The 25,182-nt window shown below is 43.5% G+C and overlaps 1 protein-coding gene across 1 annotated transcript; it reads right to left on the minus strand.

The window, feature by feature from the left end:
* Positions 1-272: 272 nt before the first annotated feature.
* Positions 273-25,044, minus strand: LOC114794171 (transmembrane protein 263-B). Its single transcript, XM_028986553.1, has 3 exons — positions 24,894-25,044; positions 23,574-23,676; positions 273-2,482 (listed from the first exon to the last, which is right to left on the minus strand). The coding sequence occupies exons 1-3, from the start codon at positions 24,897-24,899 to the stop codon at positions 2,202-2,204; spliced, it is 390 nt and encodes a 129-aa protein (XP_028842386.1). The 5' UTR covers positions 24,900-25,044; the 3' UTR covers positions 273-2,201.
* Between the last annotated feature and the right edge of the window lie 138 nt (positions 25,045-25,182).

Genomic DNA, 25,182 nt, shown 5'->3' on the forward strand with positions numbered 1-25,182 from the left:
AGTTACAAATAGTCTGACCACCCTAGTATAAACACGTTTTACTTGTTTTTTTGACCAGTCATATTTTTACTAAATATATATCCGCACACCCCCACTGGCCTGATACTGTGCCGGTCTATTGGCACTGGAGTTTGTATGTTCCGCCCTTTTTAGTCTGGGTTTCCTCTGTTTTTCATCCATAGTCCACATGAATGCAAATCCGTCAATGGCCCCGCTCACCTGTTTCTGAATGAGTGAGTTTTGCATGGATGGTAATAAAGTCAACACAACTCTAAAATACAGAGCTGCTTTATTTATAGTATACAGCATACATTTTGCAAAAATAGTTCTATAATAGACAAAATCTATGAGTCCAGTTTACAGTAACAGAGCTTCGAGGCTATAATCCAAAATGAGAGTGGAGAGGGAATAAAAAATACAAATTGATCATAAACAGCATACTGTGAACAGAAAACTACAACATAAAAGCATGCAATGCACTAGAACCAGTTCCACCCACCACCCAACCAACAGCTTTACAGTTCATCTCTCAAAAGTAAAACAAAAAAAATGGAAAAGGATTTAAAAGGATGTACATCATCTTAAGCTTCCAATTGTATATATTTTGCAGTCTGCACTGGCCACTGAAATGCTCGATTGATTGAAAAAAATGCTAATACCAGGTTCTGCTAACTGTGATTAAAATGTTCACACAACACAACACACTAAGGTCTCGTACTGATGATTGCTAAGTTACAAAAGCACCACCCTTGCCATATCATGAGCTACATCTCAATTCGGAAGCCAAGTCCATCTAAGACTGATTAAAAAGCCAGGGCTGTCTCAATTTGGAGGTCCATTTAAATTAAATCCAGAAAGTTGTAATGTTTCTGCTCATTGATCCATCTATTTCTCAAACCCCAATACACCCCAAGATTGAACGCATGTTAGTGAAAATGATCTATGAATTGGACCATATCATTTGACACAGTCCACTTAAGCTGGTCCTGCATTCTCTGACATGCTCACCTCTGTCAAGCAGATGATGCCTGAACATCCGGCAGACAGTAATGAACACTTAGGGTCGGTTTCTTGTTCATGGATTAATCCTAGTCCTAGACTAAAAGTTAACTTCATAGGAATTCTCCATACAAAAATGCTTATAGGTCTAGAACCCACGGCTCTTTCATCCTTACACTGCGGCTCCATGTGGCTTTGGAAAATAAATAATAATTTAAGTGTTTCTTTTTTTTAATTGTACATTGAAATTTGAAGGTTATGGTAAACTTGTAACATTAAAAGGCTGCTTCACAATGCCGTAGGCTACATCACAAATGCCGTATATGCATATATGCCCGCCACCCTCATTAGAGCTGTTTATCAGTTTGTTCTCTTAGAGTAGCATTTCAAAATCTGACGCCACTAGGGCAATATTTGCAATATTTAGTGTTTAATGATTTGCATATAAAGACTAAGTTGATATGTAAGTTAGCATTGCGCTGCTAAGTTAGGGAGACCACATTTCCCTGTTTCCCCGAACATGTCTGGTCGGGTTCTTAGACTCGTCTGGGCGATTAAACGTTCCTCACATCATCGGTTTCTATATCAGTTTGCATATACGTGCTGGTAATAAAAATGTGTTAAATGTTGCCGACCCCTGGTCTATGACTAGGGTTAATCAATGAACGGGAAACGGACCCATAGAGTCTCTTTTACACTGGTAAATTGAAGAACAGAAAGAGATAATACTGTACCATCCCTATGCAGAGTAGGTCTGAGGGTTCAGGCTCTTGACTTGCCCTGGCTGTGTGTCTTTCTGGAGTAATAACATGAAATGTGCTTACAGTCTTTAATACTTCATCCCTGTGTATTATCTGTACTAGATGAGATCCTTCTGTCGCCTGGGTATTGTTGTTCCAAGAAAATTGAACCACAATATGACTATAATGCTGTGAATGGGTTTACTAATCCTGTGAAATCCCACTTTGGGCATTGATGTAAGAAAACGTAAATTTCCCAGATTTCTACACCCTATATCAAACATCAAAATGGGGGAAAAACTAACTAAAGAATGACACTAGAGGGAACGCCTTTTTTTTTTTTGCCTCTTCTTCATAGTCTAATACAGTGGACATACAAATTCCAGACAGAGCAGACAATGAAGCACGTTGAGGCCGCTGAGCGGGTCGGGTGTGTGTATGTGAGTTGAGAACATGTTACATCTAGTCAGACTTGTCCTTTTTCTTTGGAGTCACTTTACTTGCCACTGCTGAGCCCACAGCGCCCACACCTCCCGTCACCACGGAAACGCTGCCTTTCACCAGGCCGACACCAGCAGCGGGTACGCTGGTAACGGCTGTCTTGGTCAACTCATAGCTCTTGCTCCCCACCCACGCCACGCCACCCAGCGTAGCTCCGACAGCACCCCGGGTCATGTTGAACAGTCCCCCCGTCACCCGCCAGATCACTCCGGCTTCAGTCTTTGGGTGGTCTTTATCCAGATCTGCAACAGAAAAAATGACATCAGGTTCATTCAGAGGCAAAGTAACTTAATTTAGGAGCATGTCTGTTCTCCAGATACACCATTCGTTTCATGATTTGAGGCTGTGGCCTCATACCTCCATACCTGCGTGTCCTGGAGTTTGCATGTTGCCATGGGGGCCCCTTTTCACCAGAAGATTTATGCCCCTCACAGTGATGGCAAACTGGAGGATGCTTTATTGTTTTGTTATAAGATGTTTGGCATGAGTGTGATGTGTATAAGACGGCTGTGCATTCTTCTTATTTCTTTCTTTTATGAACCTGGATCTTCTGGTTCATAGGCGAGTGTGTTACCCACTAGGCTACTACCACCCTGAGCAACTATGATTGTAGGGTAAACCGATGTATAGGCCGCACCTACTGATTTTAAAAAGAAAAAAATGTATTCTACATAATTACATAAGCCGCACTTGTCTATAAGACGCAGTTGTCCACGTTGAAACATGACATGGAGCAAGATGTTAGGGGAAAGGCTTTTATTACTACTTTTTTATTAAATTAATGCCGATATTATCCACAACTACATACATACCGCAAATGCTTTTTTCAGAACAGCGCGTATAATCACCATCACTATCACCATCGTCAGCACTTTGGTCCTGTGTTTTGTTTGATAAAAATGTTAATGAATGTGTCCGAATGTGAAGAAGCAGAAACCGTGCCGACATCCACGACCCACTGCCACACAACGCAAGAACGCTGGCAGCTGACATCACAGCCTGCCTGAGAGTAGGAGGACTCTCACACACACACACACACACACACACACATATATATAAAAGATCAGTATATTATTACCACAAGGATCTCTCGGCGGATGAGGCATCAAATACGTGGAATTATTAATAAATTACTGAAATCACGTTCTTATTAATTAATTCATAACCGCGCATTTGGGCTTAATTTACCCTCCACCTGATTATACTAAATAACCAGGTAAATTTTTCCCTGGTTGCATATTCCAAGATGACAATTCTAGGATTCAGACTATAAACCCATAAACATCTTTGAGATTTTGGAAAATTTTGCATAGCAGTCCAACTGTTCCATCAGATCTTAGCAAAAATGTGATGCACAGTACAGTATTGTGATGCATATTGTATCATGATTCATGTATCATTATACGTATCATATTGTGCGATTCTTGCCTATACACAACACTATAAACACCCCTTCATGCCTCTGTCATAACAAGAGACATGTCCAGACAGAGAAAAGATCAGATAGAAATCAGACTTCACTGAACCATTAATGCCATTCATAGCATTTATTGACATTCTATTCTGAGAACAGGTGTTGCTTGTTCAAAGCCCTCTCCAATGACCGTGGGATGTCAGAAATAATTCATATAGGCTCTGGAACAGAGTGCTCTCATGTGCTCTTTCCTTGCACTTTCGAGGTGTCCTGTATGTATCTTTTTGAGCATGCCTTCTTTCAAGAGGATTACAATCCTGCTACCCTTGTATACAACATCTCTGATGACTGATAGTTCTGCTCTGTAATTCCAGTACTCTGTGATTTCAACTTGCTGAACTTGCTCTTGCTCTCTGAATTCTTGCTCTCGGCATCTTTTTTCTCTCCCTCCCTTCCTTATTTCCCTGCTTGCTCCTTCCTCTATTTTCTCATACCTTTAGAGACTCCCAGCACTGCTCTCCGAACCAAGGAAATCATGGATTTGATCAACTGTCAATGGGTTTGAACCCGAGAGTCCTTCTGGAACATATGCAGCGGGGTACATCATGGAGGGTTGCATGCCTTGCAGCTCTTTCCATGGAGGATATCGAGGAATTCTACCTTTTTGTAACCATGATAACAGATCTTGTGCAGATTTGATTAGGCACTGCCCTGGTAATTGAAGATTGGAAACGGCGACAGCCCCTAAAAACCCCACTGAGCTGGCCGGGATGGTTGAAGGAGTGGGCAGAGCTGTAGACACTCAAACTGTGACGATCGATCGCAAATTGGACAACATCACCCATCCTATGAGTTTTGGGCCTCCCCTGGTCAGCAGTGGCCTCAGACTTGGCTGATCCAAAACACCCTCGGGGGAGACTCTCTTCCCCATCCAAAAGACCTCCCCACCCCATCCAATGCATTTAACCCATCACCCTGAGTGAGCAGAGGACAGCCATGACAGGCGCCCGGGGAGCAGTGTGTGGGGACGGTGCTTTGCTCAGTGGCACCTCAGTGGCACCTTGGCGGATCGGGATTCAATCCGGCAACCTTCTGATTACAGGGCCGCTTCCTTAACCGCTAGGCCACCACTGCCCCTCCCCATGTGATTTTTATGTTTTTCCATATCTTCCTGACCTGTCCAACCCCAAATATGATGGTTCTGTATATATGTATGGTCTGGTTGATTGCCAATTTTTTGCTGGTACATGTGACTAGTGACATGGTGTATTGCAACCGCAATAAAGAGTTATCATAATTTTGCTTAGTGTTAGTCAAATCATCAAGTTTTGTCAATGTCACACCTTTGGTGGGCTCTTCCCTGATAAGCTCACCATATTTTCTCATCTGCCACTGGTAATACACCAGTGATCATGTCCACATAGACATCTACATCATCCTGTAGGTTATTGTTCCTTGGCTCCTGTGTGTCAGCTGCTCGGGATAGCGCGTCTGCCCTATACATCAGCTTTCCTGGTGTATATGCCATTGTTAAAGAGCATCTCTGCAGCCGATTCATCATTCTCTGGAATCACTCTCATTCTCAGAGGACAGTCTGTAAGAGGCTTTTTAAAATAAATCAATCAATTGCTTATGGTCTGTTACAACACTGATTACCTGCTCGCCGACAAACTGGTAAAATGTCTCACAGGCATATGTTATGCTCAAGAGTTCTTTTTCAATTTTTGCATGCCGTGTCTCTGGCATGGAGCGTGATGCAAAGGAGTCATTTGCCAATATTCAATCTTCTATAGTCAGATGATATTTTGATTAGCTTTGTTTGGTCATAAAATCTCAGAACAGGTTCTAATGTGAGCTCTGTCTTCAGGTCTTTCCACGCCTTTTCATGTTCACGATCCCATTCTCATTCAGTCTTTTTCTCTGTCAAGCATCTCAGCGATATGTAATTTAGTATTCTGTTATACCTCTGAACGCCCTTCTTGTTTTCTGGTCTTGGCATATTTTTTATTTCTGATATCTTCATGGGCTCTGGTTTAACATCCTCACCGCTCAGAATGTCACCCACAAAGGTCAGTTGTCCCACTCCGAGCTGGCATTTCTCTTTGTTTAGTCTTAAATTTGCCTTTCTTGTCGCTTCCAGGACTATTTTCAGTCTCATGTTATGTTCAGCTTTAGTACTCCCACACACTATGATGTCATCCATGGATGTGTCCATCCAGATGTTCATAGACCAAGTGAATTGTTTTATGATGCTTAGGCTATGCCAAAAGGTAATCTAACAAATGGCCTATTAAACATGCACAGTCTGCATCGTCCAGCTTCAGCTGCCAAAATCCAGATGATTCATCTAGCTTGTTGAAGTAGTTTGCATTTGCGAACTGAGACATTATCCCTTCTCTCTTCTCTATTTCTAGTTTGAAACGATCTCTCTTTATAGCTCTATTCAAATATATTTGATCCATGCAGACTTTAGGTTTCCCGTTCTTCTTATTGTAGGGCTAAATTATTTCCGTGATGCGGAAAACAGTGACACAATGGCAAACATATGAAACAACCACTTACAATAAGAAACAGAGAGCAGAAACTAGCACGAGCTGCTCACACCAGGAAATTCCTGGTCATGCAAACAAATCAGCTGATTCAAAACGTAATTTTATTATCATGGATCCAGTTCATTATGCAAGTGAGCACAACTTATTATTATTATTCTATGTTATTTTCTTCTGCCGCCCATTTTTTATATACTAATTTTATTTATTTATTCATCCGTATTTGTTAGCTTCTACCGTCCATGCGGTTATGCCTGTACAGCACTTTGGTGCAGTGGAACTGCTGTTAACGTGCTCTAGAAATAAATGTGACATGACTTTTTTTGGTGGAGAGTTGTTGGATGAAACTGTTGTTTCATCCACCCCTCAATGTAAAAAGACTTGACTATACTGTGTTATAGCACTGTGAGATATCTCTCTCTCTCTCTCTCTCAAACAAACAGCCCACCTGTTCCTGCTGTGGACAGACAGAATAAAAGGAGCCTCAGTCTCCTTTTTCAGGGCTGCGCTTGCCGTGCCATCCACCCCGCCCGCCTCCCTACCATTTTCCTTTTGCATCACTTCTGGTTTCCCCTGCGCTTCCCCTAGAACAGGACATGACCAAAGTGACTCAACTCAATGCTGCTGTAAGATGGGACTTCGCGGAGCCATGACATTTCTGTGCCTTTGTTGTGCATGGAGATTCAACACCTCCTTTTTGCATGCCTTTGTCGAACAGCATTGCAACATTTGCCGACCCTCCCCCAAGCCAAAACGTGTGAGGTGTCGGACGTCGGGACCGCCTACTCTCTTTGTCTCCCCCAGGCGGGAGGCACCGGGGGCGTGACGTCAGAAACAACAGGTTCTGATTGGTCTGTGACAGCTTCCTGTAGGCCAGGTGTATAAAGATCTGTTCACATGTGGGGAAGGGACTTTTTTCTTTCTTTCTCAGCTGTTTTTCCATCAGAAGCCTTCCGCCTTCCGAGTCTTTTCTCTCCTCCCTTTTTCCCCATTTTACATAAATATTCACATGTAACTGCAATAATAATTTACTTGTGTTAACAATTTAGTAACTTTTAACCTCAATTGTGCCATGCCTCTTTCTGCCAGGAAACATAAAGTTTCAGTGGTTTGAATACAGTGCTTTTGTGTGCAGAGGGAGAGTTTTATTCTCCCCAGTTTTTACACTGCCATCAATTGTGTTAATTAATTAAACAGACCAGAATGTGATAAACTTAACTAATAAAAATGTTTTAATCATTGATAATAATAAGAAATCGTTTCTCATCTCACTAGTATACAAGAAAACCTGAACTTTTTGGGGTTTTGTCATGTTGCGTGGAATGAGGGACGAAGCACACTGAAGTTATGCATACTGAACATGTTGAGTTGATATACTGGAGCATGACCATGCAAGGATTTATATATGAGAAGCAGAATGTTCTTGGGAGGCAGGAATGTCCACGTCCTGTCTACAATGGGTGCTTCCACCAAAAAAAAAAAAGGTGCAGGTTTAATTACAGTGCGGGAAGTGCTCGAAAATTCAAACCAAAAAAAAGAATACTGAAAAAAACCCCAAATAAAACCGGCCATTTTAGGCAATAATATAGATATGACAAAAGATACAGATTCACAGCCTCACGGTCATAATCAGGTCAACTCTAGACTTCTACATATCAACATAACAATATACCCATACATATAACATGACTCAAATTATACAAAGAACACTTATACATTAACAAGATAAACACAGCACATAAACAGTTACACCCTACATCAAACACCCTTTTCTGTGTCCCAAGCTCGCCTATAAAGGCACCGCTCTCCCAGGACCCGAGTTTCCACGGGGAACATTTATGCTGCCGGATCCAGAAAACCATGGTAAGAAACAGTGAACAATTATGCGTAATTGTGTGGAACTATGAATGAATAATGAAGCTGAAGCAGAGGGTACCTCACTGTTCACTAGGGTGATTAACAATAAGTAAGTAAATAAATAAAAAAATTAAACTGGTAACCTACGGTGTGGTGTGCTTATTTGAAAAACCTAAGCTAATGACAGGAAGGGGGGATGGGTAGTCAAAATGATCTGTCGTCGGCACCCGTGCAGAAACCAGACATAACCTATACATAAGCCTATAATCCATTGACAACATGCAGCATACAGTTAAAAAGGGCACACGCTTTTTACAGTTCCTACCCCCTCTGAAGACGTGGGAAGAGCTCGCAGCTTATGTAAGCCACAGACTTCTGCTCAGCCCCTTCCCTCTGAAGGAGGACTGCCCCCAGCCCAACCCCAGAGGCATCAGTCGGGACTGTAAAGTGTCTTTGACAGTCTGGGCTCTGCAACACTGGTCCACAGAGTAAAGCCCCCTTGAGGATCTCGAATGCCTGTTCCTGTACCTCACCCCACTGAATCTGGTTGGTACCATACTTCCGGGTCAGGTCTGTAAGAGCATTTTCTGTCGTCGTGCAGGAGTTTGCTGCAGTGGGCACTTGGCACCTGTGATTAACCCCTTACACGCTGCTTAAACACAGACCGTGGTATTGGTGGACTTTTAACGAGTACGAGTATGCATAGAAAATGCGGTATCGGTGCATCCCTACTATGAATTCGGACATACTACTCGCCTCGCATACTGTTTTTCACAGACAATATATTGTGCGTTAGTGGAGCCCGGCCAATGAGTTGGGAGAAGCATGCCTTGCGGCTGAGATACGCGCCGACGGGACGGGCGCGCCCGGGGACTGCAAATAGTTAACCATGGGTAAATGTGTTCTGTTGGGGTTCGGTATGTGTGTGTTATGGGGATTTAATGTAGTGTGTTCAAGGAGAGAAACTTTACACCATGAAGTCGAGGTGTAGGGCTGTAGGAGAAGAATCCGAAAGAGTTTTTTTTCTAGAATCTGGAGGAGTAGGTATTGGCGCCACCTACTGGCTTCCGTTCAATAAAAAGCATTATTCCGAAACTCTCATTTCTCCTTTCCTGACCTCGCAGCAACGGCTCGTCACAATAGTATATAGTGTGAGATTTCGGATGCAGCATAAATTTTATTTATCGCAACTCTTTGCGATACAGATATTGCGTATACTAACATTGCGATAACGATCATTTTTTGATATACCGTGCAGCCCTAGAATGAAACATCTGTACCAACCCACAAGCCCCAGAAAGGAATGCACAGCCTTCTGGGTCTGTGGCCTTGGACAGTCCTGGAGGGCATCCACCTTGTCCCTTTGTAGACAGATCACCCCATTCCCCAAAACATGCCCCAAGTAACGTAACTCCCTCTGAGCCAGGGCACACTTTTTAGGTTGAACTGTGAGCCCAGCCTGATGCAGATGCTGCAGCACCTCACCCAGATGTTGCTGCCCCCATGTGGTGCTGTATATAACTATATTGTCCAGGTAGGCCACTGCAAAGGCACCAGTACAGTCTAATACCTGGTCCATTAGCCTCTGAAAGGATGCTGGTGCCCCTTGCAGGACCAAACGGCATCACTGTAAACTGGCATCACTATGCTCCTTTGGGCATAGGCACCTGCCAGAACCCCTTGCAAAGATCCAGGGTGGTGATGTACTGTGCCTTACCCAGCCGCTCTATGAGGTCCTCCAGCCTCGGCATGGGGTAGGCATCAAACTGTGACTGTGCATTGACCTGACTGAAATCAATGCAAAAACGCAAGCCCAATGCTTTTTGGGCCGGCAACAAGCACTCAGGAATCTGATTCATCCTCTCCTGCACTGAGCGAGTGTCTTTCAGCAGGATATCGTGCTCCACAAATGCTGTGCGACCCAGCTGATCTTGAAAAAAACCCTCAGGAATGTTTGGCTGCAACTCACGCAGCTGCCGTGGAGTCAGATGACTGTAGTCCAGCTCGACAGTTGTAACCCTTAATGGAACTGTGGGAACTGTTTTGATGGATCATCCTGCTCCTCCATTGCTCGCACCAATGGCTGCTAACTCAGAGGCAGGCTCTTCTCTTGCCAGTCCTTCAGCAGGTTGACATGGAATGTCTGTCTGGTCTTGCGCTGCTCTGGCATCTCGATTTCATAAATAACTGGTCCCAGCTGATGTCACACCTGGTAAGGCCCCTGCCACCAGGCCAAAAGCTTGTTTTCTGATGTAGGCAAGAGCAGCAGAACTTTCCGTCCCAGCGGGAGAGTGACTCCTGGACCCGCTCCAGGTTGTCTTTGACTTGGCCCGCCAGTTCCTCCATCTTTTTCCGCATACTCAAAACATAGCTGATGACACTGCTACTCCCTGTTGGACAAGGCCTCTCCAAGGCCTCTCCCAGATTTTCTTGCAGCGGATCCAGTGACCCTATCACCTGCTGTCCATACAAAAGTTCAAAGGGAGAAAATCCAGGGGAGGCCTGAGGTACCTCCCGATAATGTCCCAGTCTTTCCCATTGGCTGCAATAAACTTTCACAGCATGCCTTTCAGAGTCTGGTTATATCGCTCCACCAGCCTGTCTGTGGGTGGTAGGGAGTGGTCCTTATACTCTTAATCCCAAACAAACTGTACACCTGCCTAAGTGCTCAGGATAGGTGTTACATCCCTGGACATATGCTCCCATGTGTTCTGTGTGTCTGGCTGTGTTTTTGTGTCCTGTCTCTTTTAGGTTGACTTCGTGGGTGAAGTTGAAGCTTACCAGCTCCACCTATATAAACAGACTTTGGATGGTGTTCAGCAGGTCTCCAGGGTCTGCTAGGCCCTTACTCTTTCGGGAGGTCCCCAGGGTCCACAGAGATCTGCAAGGAGCTCCGTTGGGGATCTCATTCATGTGTCTTGTTGCTTTGTGTGATAGACCCTTTGTTGTTAGCCTGTGTTACCCTGTTAGCTTTATGTGCCCTTTTTGTTAACTTGTGCGTGTTTGAGTTATCCCTGCTGGACCATCCCTTCCTTTAGGCTGGTTTGATGTTGGTTAACTGTCCTGAGTCCGCTGTTGTTTTGTACCTGTTAGCTCATTGTAAATAAAAGCACTGTTTGTATACTTTGTTTGGTTGTGAGTGTGTAACAGTGGACCTCCTCCTCTCCACACCCTTGTGGCGTTTCTGAGACCCCTAGACTTAGGAACGTGACAATAGGAAAGGTATGCCCTTATCAGTGAGCACCTCCTGCGGTAGGCCAACACGTGAAAATAATTGCAAAAGTGCCTGAGCAATAGCACTGGCCATTACTTTACGCATGGGAAATGCCTCAGGGTATCTTGTCGCACAGTCACACACTACCAATATGAACCTGTGACCTGACTGGGTTCTCTACAAGGGTCCAAAAATGTCTACACCAATGCGCTGGAATGGTGTACAAACTATGTGGAGTGACATAAGGAGTGCAAGTTTTACTTTATGGCTGCTACATAACTAACATGTGGGACAACCCTTACAACCCTTACAATACTGCTGGACAACCAATGTGTGGCTATTCTCTCAAAGGTCTTAACACTACCGTGATGTCTGGCCCATGGGATGTCATGTCCTGGAGCTAACACCTTGGCTCCAAAACCTTTCGAGACCACCAGCTGCTCTGCACTCCCCTCAATGTAAATATACTGGAGTATAATGTCCTACACTTGTCACAAACTGAAGCAATGTAATGTATATATCTGTCAAACATACAAACGTCACCATGTAAATATTCTACCAACGGACCTAATGAATTAATCATCATTTAAAATAAAATCTTACTGAAATGAAGGACAATGTACAAATTGTGACTGTTACAATATAAATGCAAGCCTGTTGAAGGCATGATGAAACTTCTTGAACGCATAGTGTTACTTCTTGAACACACCGTGATACTTCTTGAACGCATCGTGAAACTTCTTGAACGCATCGTGAAACCTCTTGAACGCATCGTGAAACCTCTTGAACGCATCGTGATACTTCTTGAACACGAACATGAGAAGCAGAATGTTAACGTCAATACTATACTTAACTGGAAGCCTATGCAGGTATAAAGGTCACGTCCAAATTTTTTACTGATGTACTAGGAACAACCACTCCTACTGCTGAACTCGCTGGCATCGACTAGGATGTCACTGTAGAGAAGGTGGTGGTGCAGATGATGCAGCAGTCTAGGGGAAATGTGGACTACATGTTGTCATGGCCTGCCATTTAACCCCCTCAAAACCCAACACCTAGTAGAAGCGTTCTACTCTCAGGCTGTGGGCATAGGATGAAACCCCGTCTCTCAAAACCTCACATTGTGTTGGTGTGTGTCGTCTCACCCTCGTATTTGTGACATGAAGAAAAAATCGTAACCCTTTAATTTCTTAAACACTAAACAGGATTTTATAATGGCCAAATATATTCAAAACAATTGTCCAGCCTTATCTATGAAACGTAATCCACCGGGATCTGGTTTGGAGCGTACAGCGGTTTGTACAGCCCCAAGCAGCACAAGAGTGAGGCATTTGTATGCACTTCTCTCCATAGACATGTATATGCTTCACACCACAGCAGCGCCTATCGCAATATGGCGGCGACGTTGATGTACGATGCAGCGCGTCATGCGCCGTCTTACCATATGTCTCCGAATCGAAAGTCATGTGACCAAATACGTCACAGCCGACTGAAGTGAGACTTCAGTCAGCTCGCAAACCTTCAGAGAATGAGAGAATGGATCGGATATGTTGACGATCCAATCCATGTACTAATAATTTAAATCGCAGCTTTTTGCGTTCATGTAATCGCACAGACTGACATCGCAATTACGATTGCGATTAGATTTATCATGCAGCACTAATTTTAAAGGTTGAATATTATTATACCTCTGTTATTTTCTTCAGCTCACCCATGTTTTAATTGTATTTTATTTATATATTTATCCTTATTTGAAAATGAAAGAAAGTGAAGTGATTGTCACACGTGATACACAGCAGCACAGCCACTAGGCCACCACTCCCCCAGCTTCTACCGTCCACATATTTTATGCCTGTACAGCACTTTGGTGCAGTGGAACTGCTGTTAACGTGCTCTAGAAATAAAGTTGACTTGACTTTTTTGGTGGAGAGTTGTGATCACTGTTGTTTCATCCACCCCTCAATGTAAATAGACTTGACTATAATGTGTTATACTTGTCACAAACTGAAGCAATGTGATATATATCTGTAAACGTACAGGTCACCATGTAAACATTCGATCAATATACATAATCACTTAATCAGCATTTAAAGTAAAATCTTACTGAAATGAAGGACAATGTCCAAAGCATTACTGTTATAAATACAAGCTTCTTGAACGCATCGTCATGCTTCCTGAACGCATCGTGATGCTTCTTGAACGCATCGTCATGCCTCCTGAAAGCATCGTGATTCTTCTTCAATGCATTGTGATGCTTCTTGAACGCATCGTCATGCCTCCTGAACGCATAATGATGCTTCTTGAACACGTTTCGGATGATTTATTTAAATAACAAACAAAGACATTTTCATTTGAAACTTAATATTGCTAAAGGATGTTTGCAATTAGAAACAATGATATAAAGGAAGCAGAAAGCACCAGTCTGGGACTGGCCAAGAGCCATACAGAAACTGTTGCACAGAAGATAATTCAGAGGAAAGAAAGCAACACCGCATGCCGCTTAGAACATGAAAAACCACACCAGTGCACCCATTGTGGTAAGAGATTCCGTCAACGAAATAGCCTTACAAACCATATAAGAGTTCACACTGGTTAGAAGCCCTATTGCTGCCCAGAATGTGGTAGGTGTTTTACACAAAAGGCGTATTTTAAAAAACACCAATTAGTGCACACTGGTGAAAAGCCCTATTGCTGCCCAGAATGTGGTAGGTGTTTTTCACAAAAGGCAAATTTGACAAAACACCAATTAGTGCACACTGGTGAGAAGCCCTATTGCTGCCCAGAATGTGGTAGGTGTTTTTCACAAAAGGCAGATTTTAAAAGACACCTATTAGTGCACACTGGTGAGAAGCCATATAAGTGCTTATATTGCCATAAACAGTTTACACAAAATGCAAATCTCAAGCGTCACCTGACAATCCACACTGGTGAGAAGAAACACCAATGCAAACAGTGTGGTAAAAGCTTTATACAAAAAAGCAATCTTCGCTATCACGAGATGATTCATACTGGCGAACGGCCTGACCTGTGTAGTAAATGTGGGTTGACTTTTAAGCTAGCATCAGTCCTGAAAGTGCATGAGAGACGTCACAGTAAGAAGCTGCAGGAGTGCAGAAAGAACACGAGGGATCACACAGCTGAGCAGCCAATGAGTTGCACTCAATATGAGAACCATTCAGTGGAATGAGAGACCATAAAGCAGCCTGAACAGCAGAGTTCTACTGAACAATCCAACGGAGGTTACACCACATCCACAGATGCTGCTCTACCAGAAAAACACCATACAGCAGCGAATGAAGAGGCTGTAGACACTGGCCATATTCCCAGAGGAAGCGAAACAGCAGTACAAGCAGCAACTGCGCACACTAGCCATGCCGGCATAACACTTAATGTGCTGATATCGGTCACACCACAACTACTGCAGAGGGAGCAGCAGTCACACACACGCCTGTCAGAGGTCGAAAGAATACAGCAACAAAGATCATACTATAATAACCACTGCTGATACAATGCAATTCAGTCTTCAAGTTCTGTCTTCAAGTTCAAGGACATGACTGAAGTGACTCAACACAATTCTGCCATCTGTCAATCCGGACAGCTGTTAAAAGCCTGTGACTCCACCCCTCTGCAGTGATGAACTCAGTGAACTCAGTTTGGGGAACTTGTGTGTGAATTTATACCTGGCAACCTTGTCAGTTCTGGCAACTGTCACACGCCTGCGGGCTAGTTTATGTTCTCCCCTTTATTCCCCTGTTTTCAGTCATCGCACTGATTTTGTTTCAGTTATTAATAAATCCTTGTTTCAGAATGTCTCGTCTCTGCGCTTCCCTCCCCAGTCAGCTCGCCGGCGTGACAACATCAGATCCAGTCCAGAATGTGATAAACTGAACTAATAAAAACGATGTAATAATTGATTATAAAGAAATAATTTGGATAGAATTTGTTTCTCATCTCACTAGTAGACAAGAAAAGGGGGGATGTGTAGTCAGTATGAATGCAGAAAACCCATTAAGAAAACAGACATAACCTAACATAAGCCCATAATACATTGACAACATGCAGCATAGAAAAACATGCAGTCTCCAGTGTGAACTCTCGCCCCAACAGGTAATAATGGGGCAGTGGTGGCCTAGCGGTTAAGGAAGCGGCCCCATAAACAGAAGGTTGCCGGTTCGAATCCTGATCCACCAAGGTGCCACTGAGGTGCCACTGAGCAAAGCACCGTCCCCACACACTGCACTGTGTGCTGTGCTGCTGTGTATCACATGTGACAATCACTTCACTTTGAACTTTTGAATATTTTAATGAGTCCAAAGCCCACATTGCTGCCATGCACTCTAGCTCCACCACCAAGTACCTAGTCTCACGTGGGAAGAGCTTGCGGCTTATGTAAGCCACAGACTTCTGCTCAGCCCCTTCCCTCTGAAGGAGGACTGCCCCAGCCCAACCCCAGAGGCATCAGTCTGGACTGTAAAGTGTCTTTGAAAGTCTAGGCTCTGCAACACTGGTCAACAGAGTAAAGCCCCATTGAGGTTCTCGAATGCCTGTTCCTGTACCTCACCCCACTGAATCTGGTTGGTACCATACTTCCGGTTCAGGTCTGTAAGAGGTGCGGCTTGGGAACATGCCCCAAGTAACGTAACTCCCTCTGAGCCAGGGCACACTTTTTAGGTTGGACTGTGAGCCCAGCCTGATGCAGATGCCGCAGCACCTCACCCAGATGTTGCTGCCCCCATGTAGTGCTGTATATAACTATATCGTCCAGGTAGGCGGCTGCAAAGGCACCAGTACAGTCTAATACCTGATCCATTAGCCTCTGAAAGGATGCTGGTGCCCCTTGCAGTCCAAACAGCATCACCGTAACATAGAATAAACCCTGGGGGGTCCGGAAAGCAGTATAAGTCCTTGCTCCTTTGGCCATAGGCACCTGCCAGTAGCCCTTGCAAAGATCCAGGGTGGTGATGTACTGTGCCTTACCCAGCCGCTCTATGAGGTCTTCCAGCCTCGGCATGGGGTTAGCATCAAACTGTGACTGTGCATTGACCTGACTGAAAGTAATGCAAAAATGCAGGGATCCGATACATCCTGTCCTGCACTGAGCGAGTGTCTTTTAGGAGGATTTCATGCTCCATAAGTGCTGTGCAGCACTGAGTCAAGAAATCTCAACTTGACTCAGACCTACTGTATCACCAGAATCTTCTGCGCAAATTTCCCACTAACCTCACTGCTGCTAAAACTGCTTTCTACAAAGCAAAACTAGAAGCCTCTGCCCACAACCCTCAAAAACTCCACAACATCCCTACTCAACCCTCCAACTCCCCCTGCCTCGTCTTCCCTAACAGCTGATGATTTTTCCAACTTCTTCACAGGGAAGAATGAAAAAATCTGTGAGACATTCTCCACCACTAATCCTACTCTACCCTCTGAAAACCCTAACCCTACTCTAAATCAATTTTCTAAGCTCACATCTGATGAAATCATTCAGATTATTTCTACAGGCAACCCAACCACCTGTCCACTAGATCCAATCCCTTCTGCAATGTTTCAAACCATCTCCACTAACCTCATCCCTTTCATTTCTTATATCATAAACAGCTCAATCTCATCTGGCCATCTACCATCCGCCTTTAAAACAGGGTTCTTCCCATCCTAAAGAAACCCACTGCTGATCCTACAGACATCAACAACTACAGACCAGTTTCCCTCCTCTCATTTCTATCCAAAATCATTGAGAGCTGTGTCTACAATCAGCTATCACTTCATCTGTCCCAGAACAACCTCCTGGACCCTAACCAGTCTGGCTTCAGAACAGCTCATTCTACTGAGACTGCCCTTCTGGCTGTTACAGAGCAGCTACATGCAGCCAGATTGGCAAAACTGTCATCTGTGCTTATTCTCCTTGACCTCTCTTCAGCATTTGACACCGTTAACCACAAGACTCTCGTGTCAATCCTGAAGAGGCTTGGAATTCAGGGCTCAGCATGGCAGTGGTTTACTTCCTACCTTGATGAGCGATCTTACCAAGTGACTAGGAAAGGATCCACCTCTACCTCACGTAGATTCTCCACTGGTGTCCCTCAAGGCTCGGTGCTAGGTCCTCTCCTTATGTCCCTTTACATGAGATCACTTGGTGAGGTCATTTCCTCACATGGATTATCCTACCACTGCTATGCTGATGACACACAACTCCTCTTCTCCTTTCCTCTGATCTACATGCTGCTTCCAAAATCTCTGGATGTCTAACCGACATCTCGTCTTGGATGGCAGCCCATCACCTCCAACTCAATCCCACCAAAACTGAACTAATATTCATTCCAGCAGATTCTTCACCACATCAGGATCTTGCTATTTACCTGGACAACTCACAGCTCTCTCCTTCTACAACAGCCCGCAACCTTGGCGTAACAATAGACAACCAACTCTCCTTCTCGACTCACATCAGCAACCTTTCTCGCTCATGTAGATTCCTTCTCTACAATATCAGACGAATCCGCCCTTATCTGTCAACCCAGGACACCCAGATACTGGTTCAGTCCTTAATAATCTCACGACTGGACTACTGTAACACCCTTCAAGCTGGTCTACCACTATATACCATCTGACCTCTACAACTCATACAAAATGCAGCAGCACGACTGATCTTCAACCTTCCCAAATTCTCCCACACCACCCCTCTGCTACGTTCCCTCCACTGGCTCCCAGTAGCTGCACGCATCAGATTCAAAATACTGATGCTGGCCTACAAAGCCAAACATGGAGCAGCCCCATCCTACCTCACAGCCCTTATTACTCGCACTGCACCTCATATTCACCGAGCCTCCAGTACTGCTCGCCTGGTCCCTCCATCGCTAAAGGTAAAAGGAAAACATTCATCTAGACTATTCTTCGTCTTGGCCCCTCGGTGGTGGAATGAACTTCCCCTCGAGGTCAGAACAGCTCAGTCACGGAGTACTTTCAAAACCTTCCTCTTTAGAGAATATTTAGATTAACTTGTAAATTTCTTATATTGTCGAACTTGTGTACAGAATCTACAACAGAGTGAATAAAAAAAATTGTATTCATAGTTGGGGTCCTAGTGAACCGTTGTAAGTCGCTCTGGATAAGGGCGTCTGCCAAATGCCGTAAATGTAAATGTAAATGTAAATTATCTTGAAACAAACAATCAGGAATGATGGACTGCAACTCACGCAGCTGCTGTGGAGTCAGAAGACTGTAGTCCAGCTCAACGGTTGTAGCCCTTAATGGAAAGTGGGAACTGTTTTGATGGATCATCCTGCTCCACCACTGCTTGCATCAATAGCTGTTAACTCAGAGGCAGGCCCTTCTCCTGCCAGTCCTTCAGCAGGTTGACATGGAATGTCTGTCTTGTCTTGTGCGGCTCCAGCATCTCGATTTCATAAGTAAAGCTTGTTCTTCGATGTAGGCAAAATCAGCTGAACTTTCAGTCCCAGAGGGACAGTTCGTTCTCCCAGGATCCAGTGGCCCTGTCACCTGCCGTCCATACAAAAGTTCAAAGGGAGAAAATCCAGGGGAGGCCTGAGGTACCTCCCGATAATGTCCCAGTCTTTCCCATTGGCTGCAATAAACTTTCACAGCATGCGTTTCAGAGTCTGGTTATATCGCTCCACCAGCCCATCTGTCTGTGGGTAGTAGGGAGTAGTCCTTATACTCTTAATCCCCAACAAACTGTACCTTTGCCTAAGTGCTCAGGATAGGAAAGGCGTGCCCTGATCAGTGAGCACCTCCTGCGGTAGGCCAACATGTGAAAATAACTACAAAAGTGCCCTAGCAATGGCACTGGCCATTACTTTACGCATGGGAAATGCCTCAGGGTATGTAGTACCCTCAGGGTGGTAGTAGCCTAGTGGGTTAGACACTCGCCTGTGAACCAGGAGACCCAGGTTCAAATCCCACTTACTACCATTGTGTCCCTGAGCAAGACACTTAATCCTAAATTTCTCCAGGGAGACTGTCCCTGTAACTACTGGTTGTAAGTCGCTCTGGATAAGGGCGTCTGATAAATGCTGTAAATGTAAATGTAAATGTAAATGTAAAATGTAAATGGTATCTTGTCCCATAGTCACACACTACCAATATGAACCTGTGACCTGACTGGGTACTCTCCCATGGTCCAACAATGTCCACACCAATGCGCTGGAATGGTGTACAAACTATGCGTAGTGAAATAAGCAGTGCAGGTTTTACTTTATATCTGCTACAGAGCTGACATGTGGGACAACCCTTACAACCCTTTCAATACTGCTGGACCACTGTGTACAACCCCGGCCAGTAAACACGAGCGGCTATTCTCTCAAGGGTCTTAACACTACAAAGGTGTCTGGCCCATGGGATGTCATGTCCTAGAGCTAACACCTTGGCCCGAAGACCTTTCGGGACCACCAGCTGCTCTGCACTCCCCTCAATATTAATATACTGGTGTATAATGTCTTACACTTGTCACAAACTGAAGCAATGTGATGGTGACCTGTACTTTTGACAGGTATATACATGTAAATATTTGATCAACGGAACTTATCAATTAATCATCATTTAAAATGAAATCTTACTGAAATGAAGGAGATGTCCAAATTGTTACTGTTATAAATGCAAGCCTCTTGAACGCATCGTGATTCTTCTTGAACGCATCGTGATTCTTCTTGAACGCATCGTGATTCTTCTTGAACGCATCGTGATGCTTCGTGAACGCATCGTGATGCTTCGTGAACGCATCGTGATGCTTCGTGAACGCATCGTGATGCTTCGTGAACGCATCGTGATTCTTCGTGAACGCATCGTAATGCTTCTTGAACACGTTTCGGGTGATTTATTTAAACAACAAACAAAGACATTTTCATTTGAAACTTAATATTGCTAAAGGATGTTTGCAATTACAAACAATGATATAATTGAAGCAGAAAGCACAAATCTGGGACTGGACGAGAGTCATGCAGAAACTGTTGCACAGGAGATAATCCAGAGGAAAGAAAGCAACACCGCATGCCACTCAGAACATGAAAAACCACACCAGTGCACCCATTGTGGTAAGAGATTCCGTCAACGAAATAGCCTTACAAACCATATAAGAGTTCACACTGGTGTAAAACCACATTGCTGCACAGAATGTGGTAGGTGTTTTTCATTAAAGACACATTTTAAAAGACACCTATTAGTGCACACTGGTGAAAAGCCCCACTGCTGCACAGAATGTGGTAGGTGCTTTTCACAAAAGGCACATTTTGCATTACACCTATTAGTGCACTCTCGTGAGAAGCTATTTAAGTGTTTATATTGCGGTAAACAGTTTAGACAAAATATAAATCTCAAGCGCCACCTGACAGTCCACACTGGTGAGAAGAAACACCAGTGTGGTAAAAGCTATACACAAAGATGCATACTGGTGAACCTGTGTAGTGAATGTGGGTTGACTTTTGAGCAAGCATCAGACCTGAAAGTGCATGAGAGATGTCACACTATGAAGCTGCAGGAGCACAACTACTGCCAAAGAGGAGACAGAGCAAAGGGAGCAGCAGTCACACACACGCCTGTCAGAGGTTGAGTGAATATGGCAACAAAGATCATACTACTCAACGCAACTCCGTCTACTAGTGACTGAAGTGAATCAATACAATGCTGCCATCAGTTGTGTTAAATTAATTAAACAGACCAGAATGTGATAAACTGAACTAATAAAAAATGATTTAATAATTGATTATAAACAAATCATTTGGATAGAAATTATTTCTCATTTCACTAGTAGACAAGAAAACCTGAACTCTTTGGGGTTATCATGTCACGCCCAAAGTGTGACTGTTAAAAATGCAATGTCTAAGGCACTGTCCTTTTGAGAACATTTTTCTTTAAAACAAGAACATTTCTGGCCTTGCGTCCATGCGAAAACTGTTATTTTCTAAAACGGGTTCCAGAATGAATTTCTCAAATAAAATACATATTGATATTTTTGTATACATATATGGTCCACCGGGTGGTGCTGTTGAGCGCTTTTTTTAGTAAGGTAAGCAGAGAATTGGCCTGCAACTCCAACCTCCACTCCTGTAGATGGTGCTCCTACAGCTGGGAACTTTAAATTACTGCTTGGCATTTCAAGCAGATTGAAATGGCAAAACATGACAGACCAATCCATTTACAGTTACATTTTTATCAGACGCCCCTTATCCAGAGCGATTTATAATCAGTAGTTACAGGGACAGTCCCCCTGGAGACACTTAGGGTTAAGTGTCTTGCTCAGGGACACAATTGTAGTAAGTGGGGTTTGAACCTGGGTCTTCTGGTTCATATGTGTTACCCACTACCACCCTACCAATCTTAAAAATCTTTGATTTTTTACATTTTCAGTGAACTGTAATATATTGCAATATATCCAGTATCACAATATATTGTGCTATAATTTTTATTATAACTAGAGGTGGACATAGATTAATTTTCTTAATCTATATTAATCTCACTGTAATCTTGGAATTAATATAGATTAATCTAGAAAAGAATGGCTCTTTTGAATTCTGCCGAAGGCATTCAGAATATGTGTGCTACCAAAATAATGACTAAAAGTAAGTCTTTGAGAACGGGTTTCCTAAGACAGGTGGCGCATTAGACCAGGGGCTCATCTCCTGTTTCCAAAATGCATCACAAACTGCTTGAGAAAGCTGTTCTACTATGATAATTGGTGATGAAAATAAATTATGTTCAGTAAGATGTACTTGTGTTTACCAACTGTTTATTCAGTTAAATAGCTGCATCCATGTTACCACGTCACGTTTGATGTGGTAATTTCACAGTTCGAAGACTCGTTCTCGCCCCCTACAGTGCAATTCGGCTAGGTATACATCCGCGCTAAAATATCAAGGTGAAAGTCATCATAGTGTAGCGGTTCTTCTTCTGCGTTGTGTAACTTTTTGATTCCGTTTCTTGAACCGCAAATGATGAGCTGACACCCAAGAGATTTTCTGTGCTCACAGCTGTGGCTCACGCCATGTGTCCAAGAGACCTGAACCGGGTCTCAAAAACAAAATAAAAGTCTTTAGGAAATAAGAAACTAAAAGACACAAGAAAGAAGAAATATACTTATAAATCTAGTGTAACCATTTAACTCCGGCACAATAGCTTGCGTAGTATAGACCCAGCTCCCAACCCAACTTTGTGAATAGATTAAAAGCGATATTTTTTTTAATCGCCCCATAAGAGTCTCACTTTAACGCACCACGTTAACACTGTTAACGGCCCTCCACTAATTATAATCCATGTTTTGTGCTACGTATCATATCGTAAGATCCTTGCCAATACACACCGCTACTATCTACACCAAAACACAACATGTTTAACAAAGAGAGCGGAGAGTTACAGCCTAACTTAAAGGTGTGGAGTGGAGGGTTACAACAGCGTTCGGACCGTTGTCTGCGTCTCCGTGTGGATGGCAACATTTCAGATAACGTTCCAGAGAAGACGTGAGCTGGATGATCTACATAGCAACATCACACGTGTAAGAATGGAAAACCTCTGAAAAATCATGAAAGACAGGAAGAGAGAAGTTCTGGATTTTCCCATTCTACATTGTGTTACATTATTATTAGAGGGGCTTTATTTGGAAGAAAGATTTTTGGTTCATTCCCAGGTCACAAAAATTAAAATGGTTGCCTTCTTGAACTGAACACATCCATTCGGTAAGGCCGGATTCCTGGATCCTTCACAAAATAGATAGACAATGTGTATTTGATCCAACTGAAAGAGTAATGTTTTGTCATGAAATTGAAAAGCATAATTTTAGTGTAAAGGTGTGGCTTGAATATGATTTAATCAATGGATTATTTCTAATAAAAATTTGAAGGTTAATTTCTTGAATCTGAATTGAAATTAGTTTCAATAATTCAGTTTTCCAATTCAGCGGTAAAATACAGCATGCTGATATAAGCAACATTTACGGTATTATGTTATTATTGGTATAATAAGGGCCAATTATACCAATTTTGTTAAATTCCCTTTTTTTGGTTGTGCTTTTAAATGTTAAATTCTTCATTCTTTTAATGACAACATTTGCATTTTGCAAAACCACAACATGTTTGTCATTTTGAATAAAATCGTTCTGGGAATCGTTTGTGAAGCATTCCATTCTCTGGCCTCCATGGCCCTCTGCAGATCACTGTGTTGTACTGCATTGAAGGTGTTTTGTGTTTGATGTGTATGTGATTGTCATTACAACATTTTGAGATACAGTCACAGAACACAGTAATCATTTTCACAATCTGAGTTAAACATTGAAACACTATGTGGAGGTGTTTAGTGATTACCTTCTGGAGGTTCCTCACGCAGATATGGAGGAAGTTCTTCTTCACTGGGGTCAACAGATGATGAAGTTCCTTCATCTACCACTTTGGTTTCTCCATTTGGGCCCTTGGGATAAACCATTTAAATTATTACTTGTTGGCCCCTTTGCCTTCACTCTGCGATTCAGCTCACCCCAAACCATCTGGATTGGGTTCAGGTCCTGTGACTGTGGAGGTCAGGTCTCCACTTTTTTGTTAAGTACATAACTCAACATGTGTTCATTCATAGTTTTGATGCCTTCAGTGAGAATCTTCCAATGTAAATGGTCATGTAAATAACTAAAACACATTGAATGAGAAGGCCTGTACTGTATATACTCTGATATAACTTCCATAGATTTCTTTTCTGCCTTCTAGAACATATGTTTTTTTGTGTGTGTGTGTGTGTGAGTGTGCATCCGTTTAGGCCCTGTGACGATGGATGAGAGTGAGAAGACGGCAGAACACTGACTTGTCCCTTTATTGTGATGCACTATACGACTGCACTTGATTGTACAAAGAAAATACCGATTTAATGTCTGCATGTTAACTGCAGCAGAACAAATTTACACACCGCGGGGTTGACAGTGAGGCAGCAGTTGGCGTATCAGAATGGAACAACAAAGGACAGAATAAAATGAAAAACAGTGGCTAAAAAGGACCCCTGTGCCTTATTGTACTTGGTCTACGATAAGTTTCAACTTTCCCTGCGGGTGGAACAAGGATGGAGGAGAGCTGCAGAGGCTTCAGGTGTCAATAATACGACCTAGAATAAAATCTGTCGCTGGTAAGAGAGGTATCTGGAAGGGGCTACTGCTTTTTGGAATACCATCCTCGCAGAGACACATCCACCCTGATAGAAGACTCGAAACAGAACTTCCATAGAGCTACACTTACAGTAATCTAGTCATTTTTGTTCCTTAGATGACAGAAGCAGGTATATACATTCAGAGGGGGTCCAGGCTGAAATGATCTCGGTTCCATGCCTGTTCATGTCTGGATCCCCTATCAGAGAGCAGAAAAGTTTTTTTTTTCTCTCTCTCGGGTGACATATCTGGATATTGTTTAAAACGGCCAGATACTGTCAAAAGCAGCTGCACAATAAAACAGGAGGGCGAGCAGTAGAAGAGGAGCAGACCCCCGAGGACGTCCGGACAGCCGCTATATGTTGTTTTGCGTGAACTCCACCGCCGCGGCCGTGGAGGAGCCGATGGCCACCGCGCTTCAGCGCCGCGACTGTGGCGGGATGCGAGGTCAACGCTCCCTGGACAAAGAGCGTCGCCGCCGCCCGGCCCTCGGACTCACCTTCATCTCCGCAATACGCACGGCCGCGGCTCCGTCGGCTCCGGCAACGCGCTTCTCATCAAACACCTTATTTCGCCAATTTCTGCGCTCGCTGGCTGGAGTGTCAGGAAGTGACGTTTGGGATGTTTACTTGGCGAGTTGTTGTAATGCGCGCTCTCGGCCGCTGGGCGGCACTCGCGGCTCCCCTTTCCACCCTGAACATTAATACAGATGAAGAATAAAAATGTATTCAACTTTGTGGAATAATTCAAATAAAACTCAAAACAAAAGCACGGTGCTAGACTCAAGT

The sequence above is a fragment of the Denticeps clupeoides genome, chromosome 7 (assembly GCF_900700375.1).
Source record: "Denticeps clupeoides chromosome 7, fDenClu1.1, whole genome shotgun sequence".
Classification (NCBI taxonomy): domain Eukaryota; kingdom Metazoa; phylum Chordata; class Actinopteri; order Clupeiformes; family Denticipitidae; genus Denticeps; species Denticeps clupeoides.

Coding starts and splice junctions, on each gene's coding strand:
- LOC114794171 (XM_028986553.1), bottom strand. Junction 2,483..23,573: donor GCGTGAGGAACCTCCAGAAG/GTAATCACTAAA, acceptor TTTCTGTTGCAG/ATCTGGATAAAGACCACCCA.